Genomic DNA, 22,338 nt, shown 5'->3' with positions numbered 1-22,338 from the left:
ATTTTGATTTGGGAACACAAGAGTTTATACATTCTGAGCACATGCAGATCAAAAAAGAATACCCATGCTTTACTCCTTTACTGCATCCAAGTATTAAAGCAGTTTCTCACCTAGTCCAGATGTGTAAATAGCTTTAACAGATTTCTTCATCTTTTGTAATACTCCACGATCCACATCCAGCGCCTAAAAAAAATCAAGTCGTAAAGCCATTAACACAAAAACTTAAGGAAAGTTTGATTATGCACTGTAGCTTATTAATTTAGGTCAGGAACTGGGAAGGGTTTTACTAGATGGAAAACTAGTATTTAAGCATCAAAGCAGACTGAAATATTAATTGTAGTTGACTGAAAGCAATTAGTAATTCATTAATAAAATTAATAATTCCTTGATTTGAAAAAGTTGATCTACAGCTCTCTGCTGTTCCGGACTCAAATAACACAAACCCAAAATTAGGAAAAGAGGCAACATAATTACCTGGCAACACAAATGAATCTGCAGATGCTGGAAATAAATAAAAACACAAAATGCTGGCAGAACTCAGCAGGCCAGACAGTATCTATGGGAGGAGGTAGTGACGACATTTCAGGCTGAAGCCTTTCATCAGGGGTGAAGTAACATGGGATGGTCGAGGGGGGGATAAGAAGTGGGGGGAGGGATAAAGTAGAGAGCTAGGAAGTGATAGGCTGGAGGGAAATGGGCTAGGGGGAAAGTGGAGAATTATGGGAAATAAAAGAGAAAGAAAGGTAGGGCTGGGGGGAGATTATAGTGAGGGGGGAAAAAGAGAGAAAGAGAACCAGACTAAAATAATAGATAGGGATGGGGGTAAGAGGGGGGCAGGGGTATCAACGGAGGTCTTCCTACCTGCCGGTGGCATGCAATACTTTATCTCCCGCCCATGTAGCCTCCTACCTGCCGGCATGAACATCCAATTCACAGACCTCCGTTGATACCCCTGCCCCCCCCTTACCCCCATCCCTATCTATTAATTTTAGTCTGGTTCTCTTTCTCTCTCTTTTCCCCCCTCACTATAATCTCCCCCTAGTCCTACCTTTCTTTCTCTTTTATTTCCCATAATTCTCCACCTTCCCCCTAGCCCATTTCCCTCCAGCCCATCACTTCCTAGCTCTCTACTTTATCCCTCCCCCCACTTCTTATCCCCCTTCAACCATCCCATGTTACTTCAATTCCTGATGAAAGGTTTCAGCCCAAAACGTCGTCACTACCTCCTCCCATAGATGCTGTCTGGCCTGTTGAGTTCTGCCAGCGTTTTGTGTTTTTTAACATAATTACCTATTGTGCAAGCAGCAAGTTGTCGATCATCATTGGCAGAAACCCCGAATTAGCTATGCTAACCTATCTGAATCTATTAAATATTCATTAACACTTAGGTTTCAGCTTCAATACATTGACACTATTTATGAATGACACGTTGGGAGGCCCAATGTCTGTGAGTCTGAGTCTGGAGCCAATGACTCCAGTATTCTACTACAAGGGAGGTACTACCATCAGGGATTTTTTCTCAATTAAGGATGCCTTCACAAATTCATCTCCATTCAGTGCCTGAAACACAATGACATTCAAGACATTAATTAATGGATCCACAAGACTAGGGTTAAGAACAACTGTCATTACTCTAATCTTCTTCTCAATTTTTCTTACCACAATGCTATATCTCACCAACAAAAAAAAACTTTTGTGGAATGGAGTATAGCCATGGGGGGGGGGGAGAAATATCAGATACCATTAATGTCCATGATCTGCATCTGAGAAGCAAGGCCACATCAACATTATTTAGTGTTGTGGACCTGCAGTTCATAGAGATTGCATGAAATTACAAATAAGTAATTTGAAGCCTTTAGGAGAACAAGCCTTTTACAAACATCCACGAAAAAAAAATGTTCTCTTTAATAATGTTCCTATTCATGCCCTGTGCTATATATAAAAGCTGACAAAGAGACCCTAAAAAAATTAGATCACTTTTAATATCTTAGGAGCACTTCAGTGAATGCAGCAAGGTTTTTGACCTTTTGAGAATTAGAATAAGGTTTAATATTACTGGCATATGTCATGAAATATGTTGTCTTTGTGGCAGCGTACAATGCATACATAATAATAGAGAAACAAAAATGTTAATTACAGTAAGTGTGTGTGTATTTTTAAATAGTTAAATAAGTAATGCAAAACTAAAAAATTTAAGTAGTGAGGTAGTGTTCATGGGTTCAAAGTCTATTCTGAAATTGGATGCAGAGAGGAAGAAGCTGTTCCTGAATCACTGAGTGTGCACCTTCAGGCTCTTGTACGCTCTCCCTGATAGTAGTAATAAGAAAAAGGCATGTCCGGGGTGATGGGGGTCCTTAATGATTGTTACCACCTTTCTGAGCATCGCTTCTTGGAGATGTCCCATATACTATGGAGGGAAGAGCTCATGATGGAAGATGACTGAGTTTACATCTCTCTGCAGCTTATTTCGATCCTCTGCAGTACCCCCACCCCACACCAGACAGTTACGCAGCCAGTTAGAATGCTCTCCATGGTACATCTGTAGAAATTTGCATCTTTGCTGCTCAAACTCCTAATGAAATATAGCCTCTGTCTTGCCTTCTTTGTAGCTGCAGCGATACACTGGGCCCAGGATAGATCCTCAGCAATCTTGATACCCAAGAACTTGAAATTGCTCATTCTTCCTGCTTCTGATCCCTCTGAGGGCTGGTGTGTGTTTCCTTGTCTTACCCTTTCTTCAAGTCTGCAATCAGTTCTTTAGTCTTACTGAGGTTGAGTACAAAGTTGTTGCTACTACACCATTCAACTACCGTAGATTCTGGATGATAAGCCGCTACTTTTTTCCCACGCTTTGAACAGCTTTGAACACTGCGGCCTTTACTACAGTGCGGCTAATACATGGTTTTTTTTCAAAAACACTTTGCCTCGTAACAGTAGACCAATAAAATTGATGAGTAGTTCACAGAGGTCCAATGAAATTGTACGATAAATCAAGCGCACTTTCACAATTAAATTATTGTAAATCAGTCATTTGTACTCACCCTCATCAACATGGAAAACACTCGAAGAAAAGCATTGTGCTGCCTTTATGGCAGTTATTTAGTTTATAATATTTTCGCTTAGTAATTCATTTGTTAGTATTTTCTAGTTAAAGTTAGAAGTGTTTTAAGTATATTTGTTTTCTGTACTACATCCCGGGATGCTATGACGTCACATCCGGTTTCGCCGCGTCTTGTGGGGAAAATACCGGTTTGCGATAAACGGAATGGAGGGGGCGAGCGCATTAGACCTGCGCGAGAACGCTGCAAACATATGATGCAGCTTTTAATTTAAAGGCGATCAATAACTTTTCCTGGTAGGCTGCAGTATATATTTTTTTACCAGTCGTTAGGAGATATTGGAATGTTGTTCGTGCACTGTTCAGTAAAAAAGTATATGCAACGTAATTTGTGTGTTACCGATACGTATGTATATTTAAAAGTAGCCGTGTTACAGGCACGGTTCGAAAAAAAGCATTTGCAATAATGTATTTGTTTATGTTACCATACGGATTTAATTAAAAGTTAAAAAATCCTCACGTGTAATATCTTTCTGTGTAAATATCTCATATTACAACGTGGGACACCTGCGGCTTAAAATCCGGTGCGGCTTGTACAAGTACAAAATTGATTTTCTTTCTAAAATTAGAGCCTGCGGCTTTTAATCAGGTGCGCTCTGTAGTCCGGAATCTACGGTAGTTGCTATATCTCACTCCTGTATGCCCTCACATCACCATCTGAGTTTCTGCCAACAACGGCTGCATTGTCAGAAAATTTATAGATGACATTTGAGCTATTCCAAGCCACACAGTCATAGGTGTAGAGAGAGCAAAACAGTGGGCTAAGCACATGTCTGAAATGTGCCAGTTTTGACTGTCAGTGAGGTGGAGATGTTATTTCTGATCTCCACAAGCTGTTGTCTTCTGGTAAGGAAGTTGAAGATCCAGTGTAGAGGGAGGTACAGAGGCCAAGTTTTGGAGCTTATCGATCAGAACTGTAAAAATGATTGTGTTAAATGCTGAGCTGTAGTCAATAAACAGCATCTTGACATAAGTATTAGTATTGTCCAGGTGACCCAAGGCCACGTGAAGAGATGATGAGATCACATCCACCGTAGAAGTATTGTGGCGATAGGCTAACTGCAGTGGGTCCAGTCCTTGCTGAGACAGGAGTTAATTCTAACCATAATCAACTTCTCAAAGCATTTCTTCACCATAGATGTGAGTGTCACTAGATGATAGTCGTTAAGGTGGCTCACTCTGCTCTTCTTGGACATGATATGATTATTGCATTTTTGAAACGTGCAAACTTCCGACTGTAGCAATGAGAGATTGAAACTATCTTTAAACACACCCACCAGTTGTTTGAGATTTTCAATGCCTTCCAGGTACTTCATTAGGGCCTGTCACCTTGAAAGCCAGTTTGGTGTTGGCCTCGGGAGACAGGTTTACATCAAGTAGCATTTTACAACAGGCAAAATGAAAATTGGACAAATTCTTAAATATAGTTCCAGAACAGATTATGCAACCTGTAGCAAGATGGTGTCAGTGACCAGCAGCAGTGTTTTGCAGACAGCTCACAAAATACTGTATACTCTAGTACATTTGTAGATATACTACTCTTTCTGAAAAGCGATCGCTACAGTCTGCAGCCTGATATTTCCATTTTAAGGATGTACGTTTGAACCAACTAAACAATCTAACTTTTACAGTCTCCTGGGGATTCGGCAAACTAAACTCTTGAGAGTGCAGATACGGCTGAGGCAGCCATCACTGGGAGTGAACACTGCATAGAGGCCTGATAGCAGAAGACAAACCTGTGGTTGGCTCTTTTACTCAGAGCCAATTAAAGTGTCAAACAGGATTAAAATTATAGTATTTTTAATATTTAAGTAATATTTGAGTAATATTGTAAATAGATTGTTTGATTAAGCATCCATTGTTTGTTTACATAATTCAATATGGCTTATGTGCAAGAAGTACGTGAATGGCATATGTCATTATGACACTATATCATATGTGAGCACCTCACTAAAAAGCAAAGGACAAAGAAAAACTAGGTAGACCAAGATCCCATCTGCTGTGTTTTTTTCTCACCCGCAATTAAGTTTCTGGAATTACAAAACATAACAGTGGCGACAAGGAAGTTTTCAAACACAAACCCGAGATGAAGCACAGCACACTTTCCTTCGGTAGAGGTGAGAGATGTACAAGTTAAATGAAGCCCCCACCCAAACCAGGTCTGTATGGGTACTTAGTTTATTGCAGGCCCTGCTAACAACCACGTGACTCAGCATTGACAAGGCCACCTTTCATAAACAATAGGCATCCAGGATTTGGTGCTCAACCAAACAGGAACATCATGATGTTCCAATTAAAGAAACCTCAATTTGAGTGAATGCTATCTAAATACTGCCCATACATATTTGCCAGTCAGCACAAAATAACAGATCGTACACCACATAAAATGTTAAATAACGTATATTACCGTAGATTCCGGACTACAGAGCGCACCTGATTTTTAGCCGCTGGCACTAATTTTAGAAATAAAATCATTTTTTTAAATGTAAAGGCCGCACCGGATTTTAGGCCGCACCGGATTTTCGGCCGCAGGTGTCCCACGTTGTAATATTTACACAGAAAGATATTACACGTGAGGATTTTTTTAACTTTTAATTAAATCCATATGGTAACAAAAACAAATACATATTGCAAATGCTTTTTTTCGAACCGTGCCCGTACGCGGCTACTTTTAAATATACGTTGCGTATACTTCTTTACTGAACAACATTCCAATATCTCCTAACGACTGGTAAAAAATATATATACTGCAGCCTACCAGGAAAAGTTATTGATACCTTTAACTTAAAAGCAGAGTTCGCTCGGATCCAAAGCCGCTCGCGGAATCCGCTCCCCCCCTCCTTTCCGTTTCATCGCAAACGGCATTTAAAAGCAGATTTCGCTCGGATCCAAAGCCGCTCCGCCGCTCCCCCCCCCCCCTCCTTTCCGTTTCATCGCAAACGGCATTTAAAAGCAGATTTCGCTCAGATCCAAAGCCGCTCCGCCGCTCGACCCCCTCCTTTCCGTTTCATCGCAAACGGCATTTTCCCACAAGACGCCGCGAAACCGGGTGTGTCGTCATAGCATCCCGCGATGTAGTACAGAAAACAAATATAGTTTAAACTAAGAGGGTAGGTAGCACAATGCTTCGAGTGTTTTCCATGTTGATGAGGGTGAGTACAAATGACTGATTTACAATAATTTAATTGTGAAAGTGCGCTTGATTTATCGTACAATTTCATTGGACCTCTGTGAACTACTCATCAATTTTATTGGTCTACTGTTACGAGGCAAAATGTTTACGAGGCGGCATGAAAAAAACCTTGCATTAGCCGCATCGGATTATTGGCCGCAAAGTTCAAAGCTGTTCAAAATGTGGGAAAAAAGTAGCGGCTTAAAATCCGGAATCTACGGTAATAAATTTCAGCTTTATCAAACAATTATAAGAAAAAGGAAAGGGATAACAAAATAAAAGGGCCCGTTTTAGTTAACCCAGTCCAAATGTGCACATAAAGTTGAAGCTCATACTAGAGTCGACTAACTCACGTACTGGACCCATGATCTGTGTGAAAGCACATACATCCCGAATGTTGCTCGAAATCCATCTCAAACAACTGGGCGCTCTTATCAGGAGTATTGGCCCTTCTTCCTTGGAGTCATTCATCAGCACAAAACATTTTGTGCTACAGGGATGCTCCTTCCCACAGCATCCTCAGCCATCTTCCCTTCTGTCCTCTCCGTAGCTCCTGCCAAAAAATAAACCACGAACCACACTCTCCATCACAAATCTCTCTCTGCCCTGTTCTCTTGAACTTTCTCCAGATTCTACCACCCTGATGGGCTGACTCAACATCAAGTTGTACATCATAGCCCCTTATTTTTAGCTGAAACCAAACATCCTAAAAGCAGAACACACTGCTTTTACAGAACTGCTAAAATGAAAAACCTACAGCATAACAGTAAAAATCTTAACCAGGGCATTACACTCTTTCTCCCCAACAAAAATAGTCTTATGACTTTGGAACTTATTAAACAATATTAATAACACAGTATTCAAATGAATTTCGTGATTCCAGGACCCCCAATCCATTTGTAAATTGAAGTAGCATATCTCATCATGGGAATGGACATAACATTGTGTCTTCGGTACATCCTCCGCCAGCCTAACTAGGCATTTCCTGACTCTGAGTCTGCCTTATCTCATCTTCAGCTTCTCCAGTTTCAAACACTTTGTGATCCCTCCTGTCTGCTGGAGGGTGCCTCTCCCGTCTACCATGCTTATCTTCCTGCAGCTCAAATTCCTCCTGCCCCATGACTGAACTTAAGTTCCTTCAGTTTAAGCAGGTGCTGCTGAACATCTTCAATCTCTGCTGTTGCTAACCAGTGAGACCTCTCTGGGAAAGAGGTGTCCTCAATCATTCTAATAGTGTTGCGAGTACTCAAGCAACCAACATCAGACTCATCAGTAGAAAAGGTATCTTCGCATTCCAACATCTTCTCAGTTAATCTCCTTTTCCATTCTTCGGTCATCAGTGAGCCACCCAAGTTACATGGCGTCTATGTCAATATCCTCAATCTAGGAGACTGCTTCTTTCCGTTTTGCCGAAAAACTAGACAGTACCATCGCAGGAAAAAGAGGGACAGTTGGCATCCCACATCTGAGAGTAACCTCTCTCCCTGCAGTGTTTTTGATCATTACCATCATCCTGTTTGCATAGACAGCCAAAGATTTCTGCAGTTCATGTTTCACCAGCACTCCTGCAAGTTGGCATGATTCTTCTTCCTAATCATTAGGAGCACCCACCTGGCTGACCAAGGCCTTGGGCATTTCACCAAATTTGTGATTTCCTGACACTAACTACTCCTCCAGGATGTAAACACGACAGGTTTAGACTGGGTGTACCACACAGTTCCTTGTTTCTGTTCATCATCCTGCTTCGGAGGAACTTGCACTTTCTCAAAAGCAGCTCTGAACACAGGATGAATGGACAAGGATTTCAAAATATTCTCTCCATTTCTCTCTTTGCACTCTCCCATGAGTCTTCATACAACAGAAGTATTTGTTCCCACAAGAATGGAAGCTCCACCCTTTTCAACCACATCCAGGCAGACCGACACTGGTGAGTCAATAGTCTCAGTCACTCCAACACCTACTTCTGAAAACTCCAGTTTCAATGACAAGTAACCATCATTTGGGTACTCATCAGCACTAAGCCCTCGACCTCAAGGGCACTGAGTGGCATCAATGTTAAATGCGTCAAATACTGGTTCTAAAAGGATCTATGAAGCAAAGTAACTTGAGAACCTGTGCCAGGTATGTCTCTAGCATAAACACCTTCAATCCATATGGATGCAGTGCTTGGTTCCGCTAAACCATCAGGAATAGTGTTTTGCACTTTAGTATTTCCCTTGAAACAATGATTTGAACTTATCCTCTTGGAGACACCAGTCCGCTTCTTTACTGGGTCCCTCCATAGATTTGCCTCTTTTCTTCTCTGTATAATTAACCACCGACTTACTTTTTGAAGATTTTCCTGTCCCTCACAGTCTCGCTTGAAATGTTGATCTTCTCCACAGTTGTAACAGAAAATACCGGTCACCTCCCTGGTCAAGAGACTCTTTTCAGCAGCAGTCCATTGCATCCTAAGTCCTACAGGTCAGTCAGGTTTCCAAATAGACGCTATCACTTTTAGCTGAAATATTAGCAGACATCCATTTAATCAGCTCAATTCGAAGGTTTTCCACCTCATTCCTCAAATGCTCTATATCTGTGGCATCAGGGGTCGCTTATGCAACAGAGGCTACCACTGAAGACACCACTGAATGCCTCCTTTGTAGGGCAAACAATGCCGCAGTTTCTCCAACCTAAAAATGTAGGGAGACAGCTTCTCTTCTTCATCCTGGAATGTGTGCCTAAATTTCCTCATCAGATCTATTGAACTTTTCAGTAGTGCCAAAAGCATTTTCCAGAGCTTGCAGGTAATTAACTGACATGGCTAATAGGTTTTCTACCTTTAGGTGCCTCCCTATATCAGCTGCCGGACCTTTTAAGCTCTCTACCAGTCACTGTTTTTTCATATTATCTGAGCACTGCCATTCATCCAGTAACTGAGATGCCTACTCAGCCCAAGCCTCATATCCTTCTTCCACATCGGGTGAGGATTTGACCCCACAGACCACTCCCAGCCTACAGTAACTTTGGCTCTCTACAGATACACTTCTGCATTTAATCAATCAGTGATGTAATAGCCAAAACCAGTTCAGAATTTAAATCAATTGCTGAAGAACCCATTATACCAGGTCTTCCTTAGCATTTTTGGCCTGCAGAAACCCTTGAAATAATTTTCAAGCCTCAGGGAAACACTGCATAAAAATTATTATATCTACAACTCACGTACGTTAGCATGTTCAGCAAGTTGTAGATATAGTAATCCAAAAATAATAGTCATTGCTGTTTTGAGTAGAGAATGAATTTTTTTTAAATGTTTTTATAAGTTTCTACAATGCAACAAAAAACAGTAAGAAAGAGGTTTATACAGTGCAAACCAAACGTATCAAATGTACAGTTCATAACAATTAAGGAAAAGCACCCATAGTAGAACCATATAAAGTAAGTTACCACCCCACCTTCCCACTACACATCTCCAAGGAGAATGAATTTTTAGCTAACCTTTGTTGAAAAAAAAGGTAGTTAAGCTTAGCTTACCTTTCTTAAAATTAAGGTCTTTCTTTCCCTTTCATAAATTTAAAAAACTTAAGGCAAACATAACAGATTCCTGTTAAAAACTGGCTTAAGCCAAAATGGAATATAATTTTTTTAAAGGTTGGCTTGGTACATTTAATTTAAATTAAGGTTGTAAATTGATTTAATTAATGCTACTTACAACATGAAAATTTAGTTGCAATGTTGAATCAATGACAACTTTAGGATTTTCTCTTTTTTTTTTAAACAAGTGAAACAAAACCTCTCATGAAGCCAACCACTGACGGGGCAACCATCAGTACAGTTTGTCCAAGACTAAGCTTTTCTTTCCAGATATGAAACAAAATATTAAATATATCTTGGCCTTTGCTTGTTTTGGGCAGCTCTTTGTAATAGAAAAAGTTTTCTTGAATTTCTCCTGCATTTACAAATTTTACAAATGCTACAACATGACATTTACTGATGAAATCTGATGACTCATCGACCTGTATAGAAAAGCTGTTGTTCTTCAGTTTATCACACAAAACCTCTTCATCATCGTGTGACGTCATCAATACATTGGCTTATTGTACTGTCTGAGAGTGAAGTCTTTTCAATTTCTCGCATTACATCTCATCCTAGCATTTTACCCACTATAATTTTGCATACTGGCAGTATCAGGTTCTCACCAACTATGTGACTTTTCCTTTTTTTGCAAATAAATTCTGCTGCTAAATAACATGCTTCCTGAGCCCTTTTATTGACTGTGACTTTATTAACAAAAGCTTTATTGTTTAAGATACCAATAGCCATTTAAAATAATCAGCACTTTTACATGTCATATGGCTGTGATTTATAGTTAAATGTCTTTTCAATTTTGCTGAAGCCTTTGCTGCATTTGCAAGTTGTTTGCTAGAAACTAAGTACAATGGAATAGGACAACTTGAATCATCAGTCCATGTAAAACCACTTAATAAGTAGCTTTCATTGTGAAGACGAACTTTTTTTGTGTGTCTGTTATTGCATAATAAGAATGCATAATTAACTAAATGAGAAAACCTCACAATACAAAAACGTTACAATACAAATCACTTCTAACCTATACAATCCACCTTTTGCAACATTTACAACAACAGATAGGCAGGCCCACACCTGAGTCACGTCACATAAAAATTCCTTCTTTAGAATGAACATTTCCCTCCAATTTTCTGCTATAGTGCTACAGTTTGTTCGCCTCCATAAGTCAGTCGGTGATGCGCAAGGGGAAGTTGGGGGAGGTAATTCAGGAGGCAGAGGCTGACGTCACAGCCCAAATTGGGTGAGTCCATTCAATGCTCAGAAAATGCACTTCATGCTCAACAGCCTACCGTCCTCCTATCCATGCAATACAGCAATCACCAAGTATCAGCCTACCATCCTCCCCTCCATGCAATGCAGCACACCTCATCAGCCTACCATCCTCCCCTCCATGCAATGCAGCACACCTCATCAGCCTACCATTCTCCCCTCCATGGAATACAGTGCTCACCAATTGACAGCCTCCCTATGTCACGTCAAAAACTGACAACAAACTCAAGCAAATAAACACAGTCCTACTGCGCACTGCTATACTGGGCTGAGAGACCTCTCACAAGATTGCTAATGGGGCTGCTAAGATCGTGTGTTGTGTGAAGCTCCAGAAACAATTTTTTTTAAAAATCACAATCTTTTGTGGAACCCTGATTGAGAACCACACATTAGACCTTTCACATCAGACAACATTTCCCCCTTCACTTCGCAGAAACAAGAACGGTCTTTAAAGTCTTCGCCCTCAGCTTCATGCCCCCCTTCTCTAAAAATATGGATGGCTATGCCTCTCCAGGGTCTGCCTACTTACCAAGCAACGTGACTTGATAGTGTAACTTTCCCCAAAACCTTTATAGAACTTAGCAGTCTGAAAATCTGCTAATCGGAAATTCGGACATACACCCCACTCAAAACACAAGCATTATTGTAGATAATCTCTTGAAACCACACCAACCCTTAATCCCTGCAGCATCCTTAATAAAGTACCTTAGTCAGTTCCCCCGACACTAATTTAAACACAGGTTTAAACACACAAACCAATCAATTCTTAACAGCAGTTACACAGCATTCAATGAATTGCCAGATGACAGCTCCCATAATAAAGCCCCCCCCCCCTCCAAACTAGGCTTGTTTGCAAATTTGGCTCTTTGCAGGCTCCGCAACAGCATTGAGAAGGCCACCTTTCATAAACAATATGCATCTCAGGTTGGTATGATTTGGTTGTTCAACCAAACAGGAACACCATGATATTCTGATTAAAGAAACCTCGATTTGAGCAAATGCTATCTAAATACTGCCAAACACAATTGCTGGTCAGCACAAAACTTTAAAGTATATTAATAAATCGCAGCTTTATCAAACAATTAGAAAGAAAAGAGAAAGAAAAAAATAAAATGGCCCATTTCTGTTAACCCAGTCAAAAATACAGTGGCATGCAAAAGTTTGGGCACCCCTGGTCAAAATTTGTTACTGTGAATAGTTAAGTGAGTACAAGATGAACTGATCTCCAAAAGTCATAAAGTTAAAGATGAAACATTCTTTTCAACATTTTAAGCAAGATTAGTGCATTATTTTTGTCTTGTACAATTTTAGAGTGGGGATAAAAAAAAAGGAGCACCATGCAAACGTTTGGGCACCGCAAGAGATTTGAGCTCTCAGATAACTTTTACCAAGGTCTCAGATCTTAATTAGCTTGTTAGGGCTATGGCTTGTTCACAGTCATCGTTAGGAAAGGCCTGGTGATGCAAATTTCAAAGCTTTATAAATACCCTGACTCCTCAAACCTTGTCTCGACAATCAGCAGCCATGGGCTCCTCTAACAGGAACGGTGGAGGTCAAGATGATGTCTGGAAGACCAAGAAAACTTTCTGAGAAAACTGCTCATGGGATTGCTAGAAAGGCAAATCAAAACCCCCCATTTGACTGCAAAAGACCTTCAGGAAGATTTAGCATACTCTGCAGTGGTGGTGCACAGTTCAAATATGACCTTCATGGAAGAGTCATCAGAAGAAAACATTTCCTGCGTCCTCACCACAAAATTTAGCTTCAGAAGTTTGCAAAGGAACATCTAAACAAGCCTGATGCATTTTGGAAACAAGTCCCGTGGACTGATGAAGTTAAAATAGAACTTTTTGGCCGCAATGAGCAAAGGTATGTTTGGAGAAAAAAGGGTGCAGAATTTCATGAAAAGCACACCTCTCCAACTGTTAAGCACGGGGGTAGATCAATCATGCTTTGGGCTTGTGCTGCAGCCAGTGACACGGGGAACATTTCAGAGATAGAGGGAAGAATGAATTCAATTAAATACCAGCAAATTCTGGAAGCAAACATCGCACCTTTTGTAAAAAAGCTGAAGATGAAAAGAGGATGGCTTCTACAACAGGATAATGATCTTAAACACACCTCAAAATCCATAATTGACTACCTCAAGAGACACAAGCTGAAAGTTTTGCCATGGCCCTCACAGTCCCCCGACCTAAACATAATCAAAAATCTATGGATAGACCTCAAAAGAGCAGTGCATGCAAGACGGCCCAAGAATCTCACAGAACTAGAAGTCTTTTGCAAGGAAGAATGGGCGAAAATCCCCCAAACAAAAATTGAAAGACTCTTAGCTGGCTACAGAAAGCGCTTACAAGCTGTGAAGCTTTGGTTCGGGCCCTTTTCCTTTTATGTTATTTTGAAACTGTAAAAGATGGAAATAAAAAAGTAACCTTGTTTAAACTATTAAAGAAATGTGTCATATTTAACTTTATGCCTTTCAGAAATCAGGTCATCTTTTACTCGCTTAACTATTCACAGTAACAGAAATTTTGATCAGGGGTGCCCAAACTTTTGTATACCGCTGTATAAAGTTGGAGCTCATACCGGAGTTTTCTTGTGAAAGCACACACATCCTGAACGTCACCGGAAATTCATCTCTAACAAATGGACACTCTCACTGGGAGCATAGGCCTTTCCTCTTTGAAGCCATTCACCTGCACAAAGCACTGTGTAACAGGGACGCTCCTTCCCATGGCATTCTCAGCCATCTTCCCTCCTGTCCTCTCTGCAGCTGCTTGCCAAAACAAACCGTGAACCACACTGTCCATCACAAATCTCTCTCCAACCCATTCTCTTGAACTTTCTCCTGATTCCACCATCTTGATGGGCTAACACAACATTCCTAAGTTTTATCTTTTAGCCAAAACCAAACATCCTAAAAACAGAACTTTTAAAAACACTGCTTTTACAGAACTGCTAAAATGAAAAATCTACAGCATTGCAGTAAAAATCTTAACCAGGGCATTACAAAAAACAAAAGCATAGCACATCTTTCTTCAGAAGTGGAGAGACAGAAAATAGACAAAGCTAACAAGCAACAATTATGGCCACAGGTTCATAAATAGTAAATACTGGGTGATAAGAATAAATGATTTTAAAAAAGCAGCAAAAGCAGCTAGCTACATCAGAAAGATAGACTCAGATGATGTATACTGAATGCAAATGAAATAGCCAATGACAAATTGAGTGCCAGTGTTGCTGAGTGCAATGGGTGGAAAAGCCTATCATTTGCTTCGAAGTTTTACTGCTCTGTAATGAGCTTTGCTGATATGAAAACAATGCAGGAAAATTTAGAACCAAAACTACTGTGATTACAGAACACTATAGGTTTCATTAGCAGAACCAAAAGAAAGGCATATCCATTTCAGCTTATGTGGCTGAATTGAAGACATTTTCCAAGCTTTGTCAGTTCATTGATGGTCTTAATGATGCATTGAGAAATCATTTAGTTTGTGGAATCTTACAAGAAAGAATTCAAAAACAGCTCCTAAATGTAGTACAGCTCATATTTACAAGAGCAATTGAAATCACTGCATCAATGGAAAGAACAGCCAAAGATGCAATTGATTTGCTGTCAGGAATGAAAGGGAGCATGAACAAAATGTGTGTTTAAACTGAAACCTGCCTGGCTGAACAAATTGTGTTACCGTTGTGCCAGCGACTGTCTTACACCAGACCAATGCAATTTTCCTTCACCATGTCTGTTTAGGCAACCTCATACCTTCTTTCAGCTCTCCTGATTGTTTTCTTAAGTGTTATCTTGCATTTCTTATAATCCATAAGTACCTCATTTGTTCCTACCTGCCTATTCCTAATATGTACTTCCTTTTTCTTAACCAGGGCCTCAATATCTCTTGAAAACCACGGTCCTCTACACCTGTACAAAAGCTTTGACACATACAAGCTTTGTACATTCAAAATTTCATTTCTGGAAGCCTCCCACTTAGCAAGTACACATTCACCAGAAAAAAACCTGTCCTGATCCACACTTACCAGATACTTTCTGATACCATCAAAATTGGCCTTCTTCCAATTTAGAATTTCAACCCCGAGACCAGAGTTGCACATTTACTTTGAAACTAATGGCATTGTGATCACTAGATACATAGTGCTTACCTACACAAACTACTGTCACCTGCCTGGCTCATTCCCTAATAGTAGATCAAGTACTGCACATCCTCTCGTTAGGACTTCTATGTACTGATTGAGGAATTTTTCCTGGACACATTTGACAAACTCCATCCCATCTAGTCCTTTTACAGTAAGGGAGTCCAAGACAATCTGTGGAAAGTTAAAATCACTTCCTATAGCAACTTTATGTTTCTTGCAACAACCTGCAATCTCTCTACAAATTTGTTCCTCTAAATCCACCTCAGTAATACAGCCCCATTAACATGGTCATACCTTTCTTACTTCCAGTTCCACCAAAAACGCCTCAAAATAAGAGTTCTCCAGTCTGTCCTAACTGAGCACTACTGTGATATTTTCCTTGACTATTAATGCCACCACTCCTCCTTTAATCCCTTCCACTCTGCCACATCTAAAACAACAGAACCCCGGAATCTTGAGCTGCCAGTCCTGCCATATCATAATTCTGGGTAGTGATCCATGCCCTGAACTCAGCTGCCTTTCCTACGCTACTTCTTGCATTGAAATATACACACTAGTCGCACCATGCCCAAACTTTTGATTCCTGACTTTGTACGAGGTCTCCACAACCTCTCCACTAACTGCTCCAGCACTCTGGTTCCCATTCCTCTGCAACTCTGGTTTAAACCCCAGTGTGCAGCACTAGCAAACCTTCCCACTAGAATATTAGTCCCCTTCCAATTCAGTTGCCATCTTCTATACAGGTCCCACCTTCCCTGAAAGAGAACCCAATGATCCGAAAACCTTATGCCTTTCCTCCTCATCACTCTTCCTACCTATGTCATTGATACCTACATGGATTTTCACCTCTGGCTGTTCACCCTCCCACTTAAGAATGCAGAGGACTCAACTTAAGATTACCCAGACCCTGGCACCCAGGAGGCAACACACCATCTGGGAGTCATTTTCTCATCCACAGAACCTCCTTTCTATTCCTCTAACAAATCCCGTCACCACAGCTTGCCTTTTCTCCCCCCTTCCCTTCTGAGTTGCAGAGTCATGACTCAGTGCCAGAGACCTGACTGTTGTGACTTTCCTCTGCTAGGTCTTCCCCCACCACCACCCCCCACAACAGTATCCAAAGGAGTATGTCTGTTGTTGAGGGGGATGGCCACAAGGGTACTCTGCACTGGCTGCTTAAGCCCTTTCCCTTTCCTGACTGTCACCCAGCCTCCTTGAGTGCAACTATCTCTCTAGATGTCTTATCCATCACCCCCCCAACCTCATGAATGATCTTGAGTTCATCCAGTTCCAGCTCCAATTTCTTAACGTGGATTGTTAGAAGCTGCAGCTGGATGCACTTCTAGAAAGTGTAGTCATCAGGGGCACTGTAGGTCTCCCTGCCTTCCCACATCCTGCAAGATGAACAATTCCACTATCCTGCCAAGCATCTCTACTGTTCTAACTTAGCAAATATAAAGGAGGAAGAACAATAAAATTGTAAGGTGAGAGGGGGAAGAGAACTTTTTTACCTTGTCTATCTGAAGCCTCAAAGAGTGGAAATTTTGAAGCTCTAGCTCTAAGTTTGACCACTTCGACAATGGCCATTCCAAAAAAATGGCCACTCCACTTGCTCCTGCCTTATTTTAACTTGTTCTTGCCTATCAATCCAAACACTGATGGCCTGCTGTTCAAAGCACTAAACTGTCACAAGTCGCTGCCTTTTCTACTCAAATGGCGAGCTTGACGCTTCTGATCTCTGATTTGCCACTGCTCTAAACTCCAAATGGCTGTGAGCTTGAGCTTTTTAGAAAGACCTTTCTGGAAAAGTCTTACTGAAAGAGGCCTCACTCATCTGGCTTGACTACACACTACCACAGTCACCTCTGTGTACCTCATCTGCAGTAAGCAGCAGTATCTCCAGTGGTCTTACTTCAAAGGATTCACTTGACTACCACTGTCTCAGGCTGTCCTTGCCCGGATGTTATCTTTAAGCCTTGCCTCTCTCTGTAACTGTTACATTTCATACTACATTATTATTTTAGCTTGCTCCACCTCAATGCATTTTGTAATGCTCTGATCTGTATGAGCAGTATGCAAGACAAACTTTTCACTGTACCTCAGCATATGTGACAATAATAAATCAATGCCAACTTCTATGGTGCATCAATAAAAATTGATGGGGGTCAAAGGAAACATACCAAAATTTCTTTAATCTCCTGAGAAACTAGGCACTGGTGAGCTTTCTTAGCTCTCATCAACATGGTTGCACTAGAACAAACTATTGATGATGTTCACTCCTGGAAACTTGAAGTAGCTCTCAACCTCAGCACTGCTGATGTAAATAGAAGCACATGCACTGCCTCCCCTTCCTGAACTCAATAACCAGCTCATTTTGCTGACACTGAGGGAAAAGTTGTTGTCATGACACCATGTTACCAGACTCTCTATCTCCTTCCTGTCACCAGCTCACAGTTACAGCCCACTACAGTGGTATCATCTGCAAACTTAGAGCAGAATCTAGCTATGTATTTGTGAGTGTATAGGGAGCAGAGAAAAGGGTTGATGCACAGCCTTGAGGGGCACCAAGCCAAGTTCAACTTCAAGTTTAAATATCATTCAGCCAATCACAAATACCCATGAATATAGCTAAACAAGCTACAAACACCATAGTAGCAACAATCATACATAGGACAAGGCACACATAAAATAGCAAGTAAAGATACAGTCACACAAAAAAAATAGCCCAAATCCCTGAATGACATTTCCTCTAAACTGATGGTGAACGGGTGTTAACAGTAAGAAAAAGAAGTTCGCAGCAATCCGCAGATGAATGCACACACACACACTCAACACTCAATTCAGCTGGTCATTTCACCAATCAAACACTGGAGAGCAGCACTAACAGGAGGGGCAGTCCTCAAACCAGCACAGTCATCGCGCTACAATGCCTTTAGCATCCCCTCTTCTGGACTGTTGCTACAGGTATGCCCATGACTTGAGGCCTTGTCCTTACTACAACTGAGGCCACACAGCTCTCCCGCCATCTATCTCACCAATAAATAAGGGACGTGACTTGCAGCATTTTACATTACTAATATCCAGCAGAGTCTTGTAGTCGCAAGAGAATCCTCCAAGACAATCACTTGCTGTTTAGACTGCACACTGCCTTCATGCAACAACTCCTATAGCAGGCAGTAACATGGTCTGCACAAAGTTCAGCTCCTCCATTAAGCAACACACGGACAGGGTAGACCTGCAGTAATTGAGGTTCTTAATGTTTAACATTGTCTTGCGAATGTAACAAAGACATTTTTAAAAAAAGACAAAACACTTTTGGTTGGTCCCCAATAGGCAACTGCGTCTTAACGCGCTGCCATTTTACCAGAAATCTCAACCAGTGTTGACAATAATCATGGCAGAGATTTTGCTGCCTATCTTTACTGAATGTGGTCTATTGGTCAAGAAGTTGAGGATCCAGTTGCAGAGGGAATCACTGGCTCCCAGGATTCGGAATTAACCAACCTCTCAAATTAGTTCATGATAGTGTATGTATGCCAGAATCACTGGATGGTAAAGCAGGTTACTGTATTTTGTTTTTCTTAATTACAGGGATGGAAGTTTAATATTGTTTAATGTCATTTCCAGTGGACAAGTATAAAGGAGAATGAAATTATTGTTACTCTGAATCTGAAGCAGCATAAAAAAAATAAATATAAATACTTAAGATAGCCTAGATACATAGATTGATTGTATGTCCATAAAGTGGCACCAGGCACAACTGACAGAAAATGATAAAATAGTGCTGATGAGGGGTGTGGAGAGGTGGGTTAGTGGGTGGAAGAGCTGATTAGCCTTACTACCCGAGGAAAGTAACTGTTTTTGAATCTGGTGTGGATGCTACGTAGCCTCTACCCTGAAGGGAATGGGACAAATAGTCTAAGAGCAGGATGGGTGGGATCCTTCATGTTACTGGCCCTCTTCTGGCACCTTCCTGGATACACATCCGAGATGGCGGGTAGGCCAGTGCTGGTGATGCACTGGATAGTTTTGACTTCTCATTCTAGAGTCTTTCTGTCTGCTGCAGTTCAGTTTCTGTACCATGCAGTGATGCAGCTTATTAGGATGCTCTCTGCTGTGCATCTGTTGAATGACACCAGTATTAATGTGCATAGTCCAGCTCTTTTCAGCCTTCTCAGAAAGTATAGGTGTTGGTGACTTTTCCTGATTGTGTAGAATGTACTCCAGGGCTATGAGAGGTTGTCCAAGATGTGTACACCCAGGAATTTAAAACTGCTTGCAGTTTCTACTGCTATGCCACTGATGTAAAGAAATGCATGAGTGGTATGAGTTCTACTGTAGTTGATAACCATCTCCTTGTCTTGTTGACACCCAGGAAAAAAATATTTACCAGGCACCAGGCCACCAGCTCTTCTACCTCCTCTTTGTGGGCCATCTCATCGCTGTTAGTGACGTGCCATGCTATTGCCGTGTCATCGGCAAACTTGGCAATGTGATAACTCAGGTGTTTGACTGTGTACCCATCTATGAGGAGAGTGTACAGCAATGCCCAGCACGGGAAGCACCCATGTTGAGAATGATGGGGAGAGAGGAGCAGTTGTGCATCCCAACTATCTGAGATCTGGGAAGTCCTATAACCATTTGAACAAAGGTGTATTTAGAACAAGGAGTAGCAGTATGTTCTGTTACGAACCCCGTAACTGGGTCACTTACCAGCAAAGATAGAGACGTCCGTTGAAGTCTGATGATACTATTTTTAACAGTATTCATTAGTAAAAATACACAAAAATAATATCAATGCAAATATACAGATAATATACGTCGTCAATACTAAATCTAAAAGTGCGGGTATAATAATAATCAATAAGAAATAAGCTCTATCGTTGTCTAGGGGATAATGTATTGTCCGATGGAAATATAAAGTTCACTGCAGTTCCACAAGTTGCCGTCTTTTGGTTTTCGCTGTGTTGCACTTTGTTGGAGGGAGAGAGGGAGAGGGAGAGGGGGAGGGGGAGGGGGAGGGGGAGGGAGAGGGAGAGGGAGAGGGAGAGATCGATCGATCATGGGAACATTTACTGCTACAGGTTTTTCCAACCTTTATGATTTCGATCCGTCAGGTGTCTCGTTGTCATGGCCGTTCAATTGTGGCCTCTCCTTTAGCTAAACCGTTCTTCCGTGGTGAGCCCGCCACCCAGGCAAGGGAGGACACACACGAGCCCCCACCGGCTTTCGCTATAAAACGCTGTCACGGGATCTCTAGCGTTTCTCCTGGTGCGTCTAAAGGGATTGTTCCCCAGACCCCTCTTTTATCCTTAACCCACGGGGTCTCAGATGTCAATCCGGTTGGGATGATGCAATCCCTCAACCAGACCACTCTGGTTGTCCCCTGAGGGGTTTCAATGAATAATACAGTACTCAATACACAATTCCGTCTCCAAGAGACAATGGCCGTTATCACTGGTTCCGTTCCGCTGATGTCAGGACACATTCCAAACCTTGTGTATTCTGGGTGTCTCTCTCTCATTTCCTAGGTCTCAGACCCAAAATAATAGCGATCTTGCGATTCTCAAAAAGGAGGGGGCGACTTTGTACCCTTTGGCCCCTCAGAGTTGCTTCACATTCGTAACAGTTCACAAAGATCTGTAGAACAGTGTTGAATGCAGAAATGAAATACCCTTCACCCACAACAAATTGTCATGTCCTTATGACTTTGAAATAATTTGTCATCCCGTTATTAATAACACTGTTTTCAAAGGTATTTTGTGATGTCAGAACCTCCAATCGATTTGTAAATGATAGTGACATATCTCACTAGGGAGGTAATCACAACCCCGGTCCTCCAATGCTACATAGGCCAGTCTGTCTGGGGTCTCCTCACTTGAGACCTCCTTATCCCATCAACTAAGTCTTCAGTTTCAGGCACTCCTTGGGATACTTCTTGTCTACGTGGCAAAGCCTCCGCCTGTCTATTACTCATGCCTCCTAGCAAATCAGGTCCCTCTGCCACTCAGCTAAGCTCAGCTTCATGCCCAGTTATTTTACAGCCCAGCACCACTTCGTAGTCCAGCTGCAAACCTGCCTGTCACAGATAGTCTCCCCAATTTCACCTGCCTCAACATGAGAAGGATTGGGAATCTCTTTCTCAATTAATGGGGAGTTAGCGAAAAAGCAGCATATACCACACCCCCATTTCCTCATCCTCCGAGTCAATATACCGTTCAAGGGCAGGGGCCTCTTTAAGCTTTCCTGCCACTGGTCCTTCAGTCTCTCCATGTTGCCGCAGAGTCCTCTTACTAGGTGTACAGTCCAGATCAGGCTCTGGGTCAACACGCACCTCTTATCCCAGAGATAGAAGGTGGCTCCGATGGAGAATCCTAACAGGCCCGTTCCCGTCACTCTCCACTACATAGGGCGCAGCCACCCAGCAATCAGTCAACTTACACTTCCCAGGTAGCTCCAATTTCTTCACGAGGATTCTGTTTCCAGGCATGAGTTGGGAAGAACCTAACCTTTTGATCATATCTCTTCTTATTTCCTTGATTCTGCTTGGTAGCCAAGACCTCTGCTAATTCATAAGCCTTTTTCAGCTCCTTTCTCATAACAGATACTGACTTCAGATAAGTCTTCTGCAGTTGATCTTCCTTGTCAGTCCCAAAACAAAGGTCAATGGACAACCTTGCCTCACGATCAAACATCAGATAATACAGCTGAGTACCCAGTAGCTTCATTCTGTGTACAGTTGTAGCAGTGAAACAGATGTCCAATATGTTGATTCCATTAGCTCTTTTTGCTGATCTCCAAGGTTCCGAGCATGTCTAGTAAGATCCAATTGAACCTCCTAGGCCGGGATCACCCTGAAGGTGATAAGGCATAGTCCTCATCTTCTCAACTCCAAGCATGATCAGTAACTCATGTATGAGCCTACTCTCAAAATCCCGTCCCTGATCACTATGTACCCATCTGGGGAGGCATAATAAATGAAATACTTCTCCCATAACACTTCGGCCACCATTACCACCCTCTGATCCTTGGTAGGGAAAGCTTGCGTATATCTGGTGTA

At 41.6% G+C, this 22,338-nt stretch overlaps 1 protein-coding gene across 1 annotated transcript in view; it reads right to left on the bottom strand.

Moving 5' to 3' along the window:
• Window positions 1-22,338, bottom strand: part of asap2a (ArfGAP with SH3 domain, ankyrin repeat and PH domain 2a) — a 229,521-nt gene that overhangs the window by 182,106 nt on the left and 25,077 nt on the right. Inside the window, exon 2 of the mRNA XM_073056879.1 lies at window positions 111-183. Within this exon, the coding sequence (XP_072912980.1) occupies window positions 111-183 (73 nt within the window). The remainder of the gene's footprint in view (window positions 1-110; window positions 184-22,338) is intronic.

The sequence above is a fragment of the Hemitrygon akajei genome, chromosome 9 (assembly GCF_048418815.1).
Source record: "Hemitrygon akajei chromosome 9, sHemAka1.3, whole genome shotgun sequence".
NCBI lineage: Eukaryota > Metazoa > Chordata > Chondrichthyes > Myliobatiformes > Dasyatidae > Hemitrygon > Hemitrygon akajei.
This window is presented reverse-complemented; position numbering and strand designations above follow the sequence as displayed.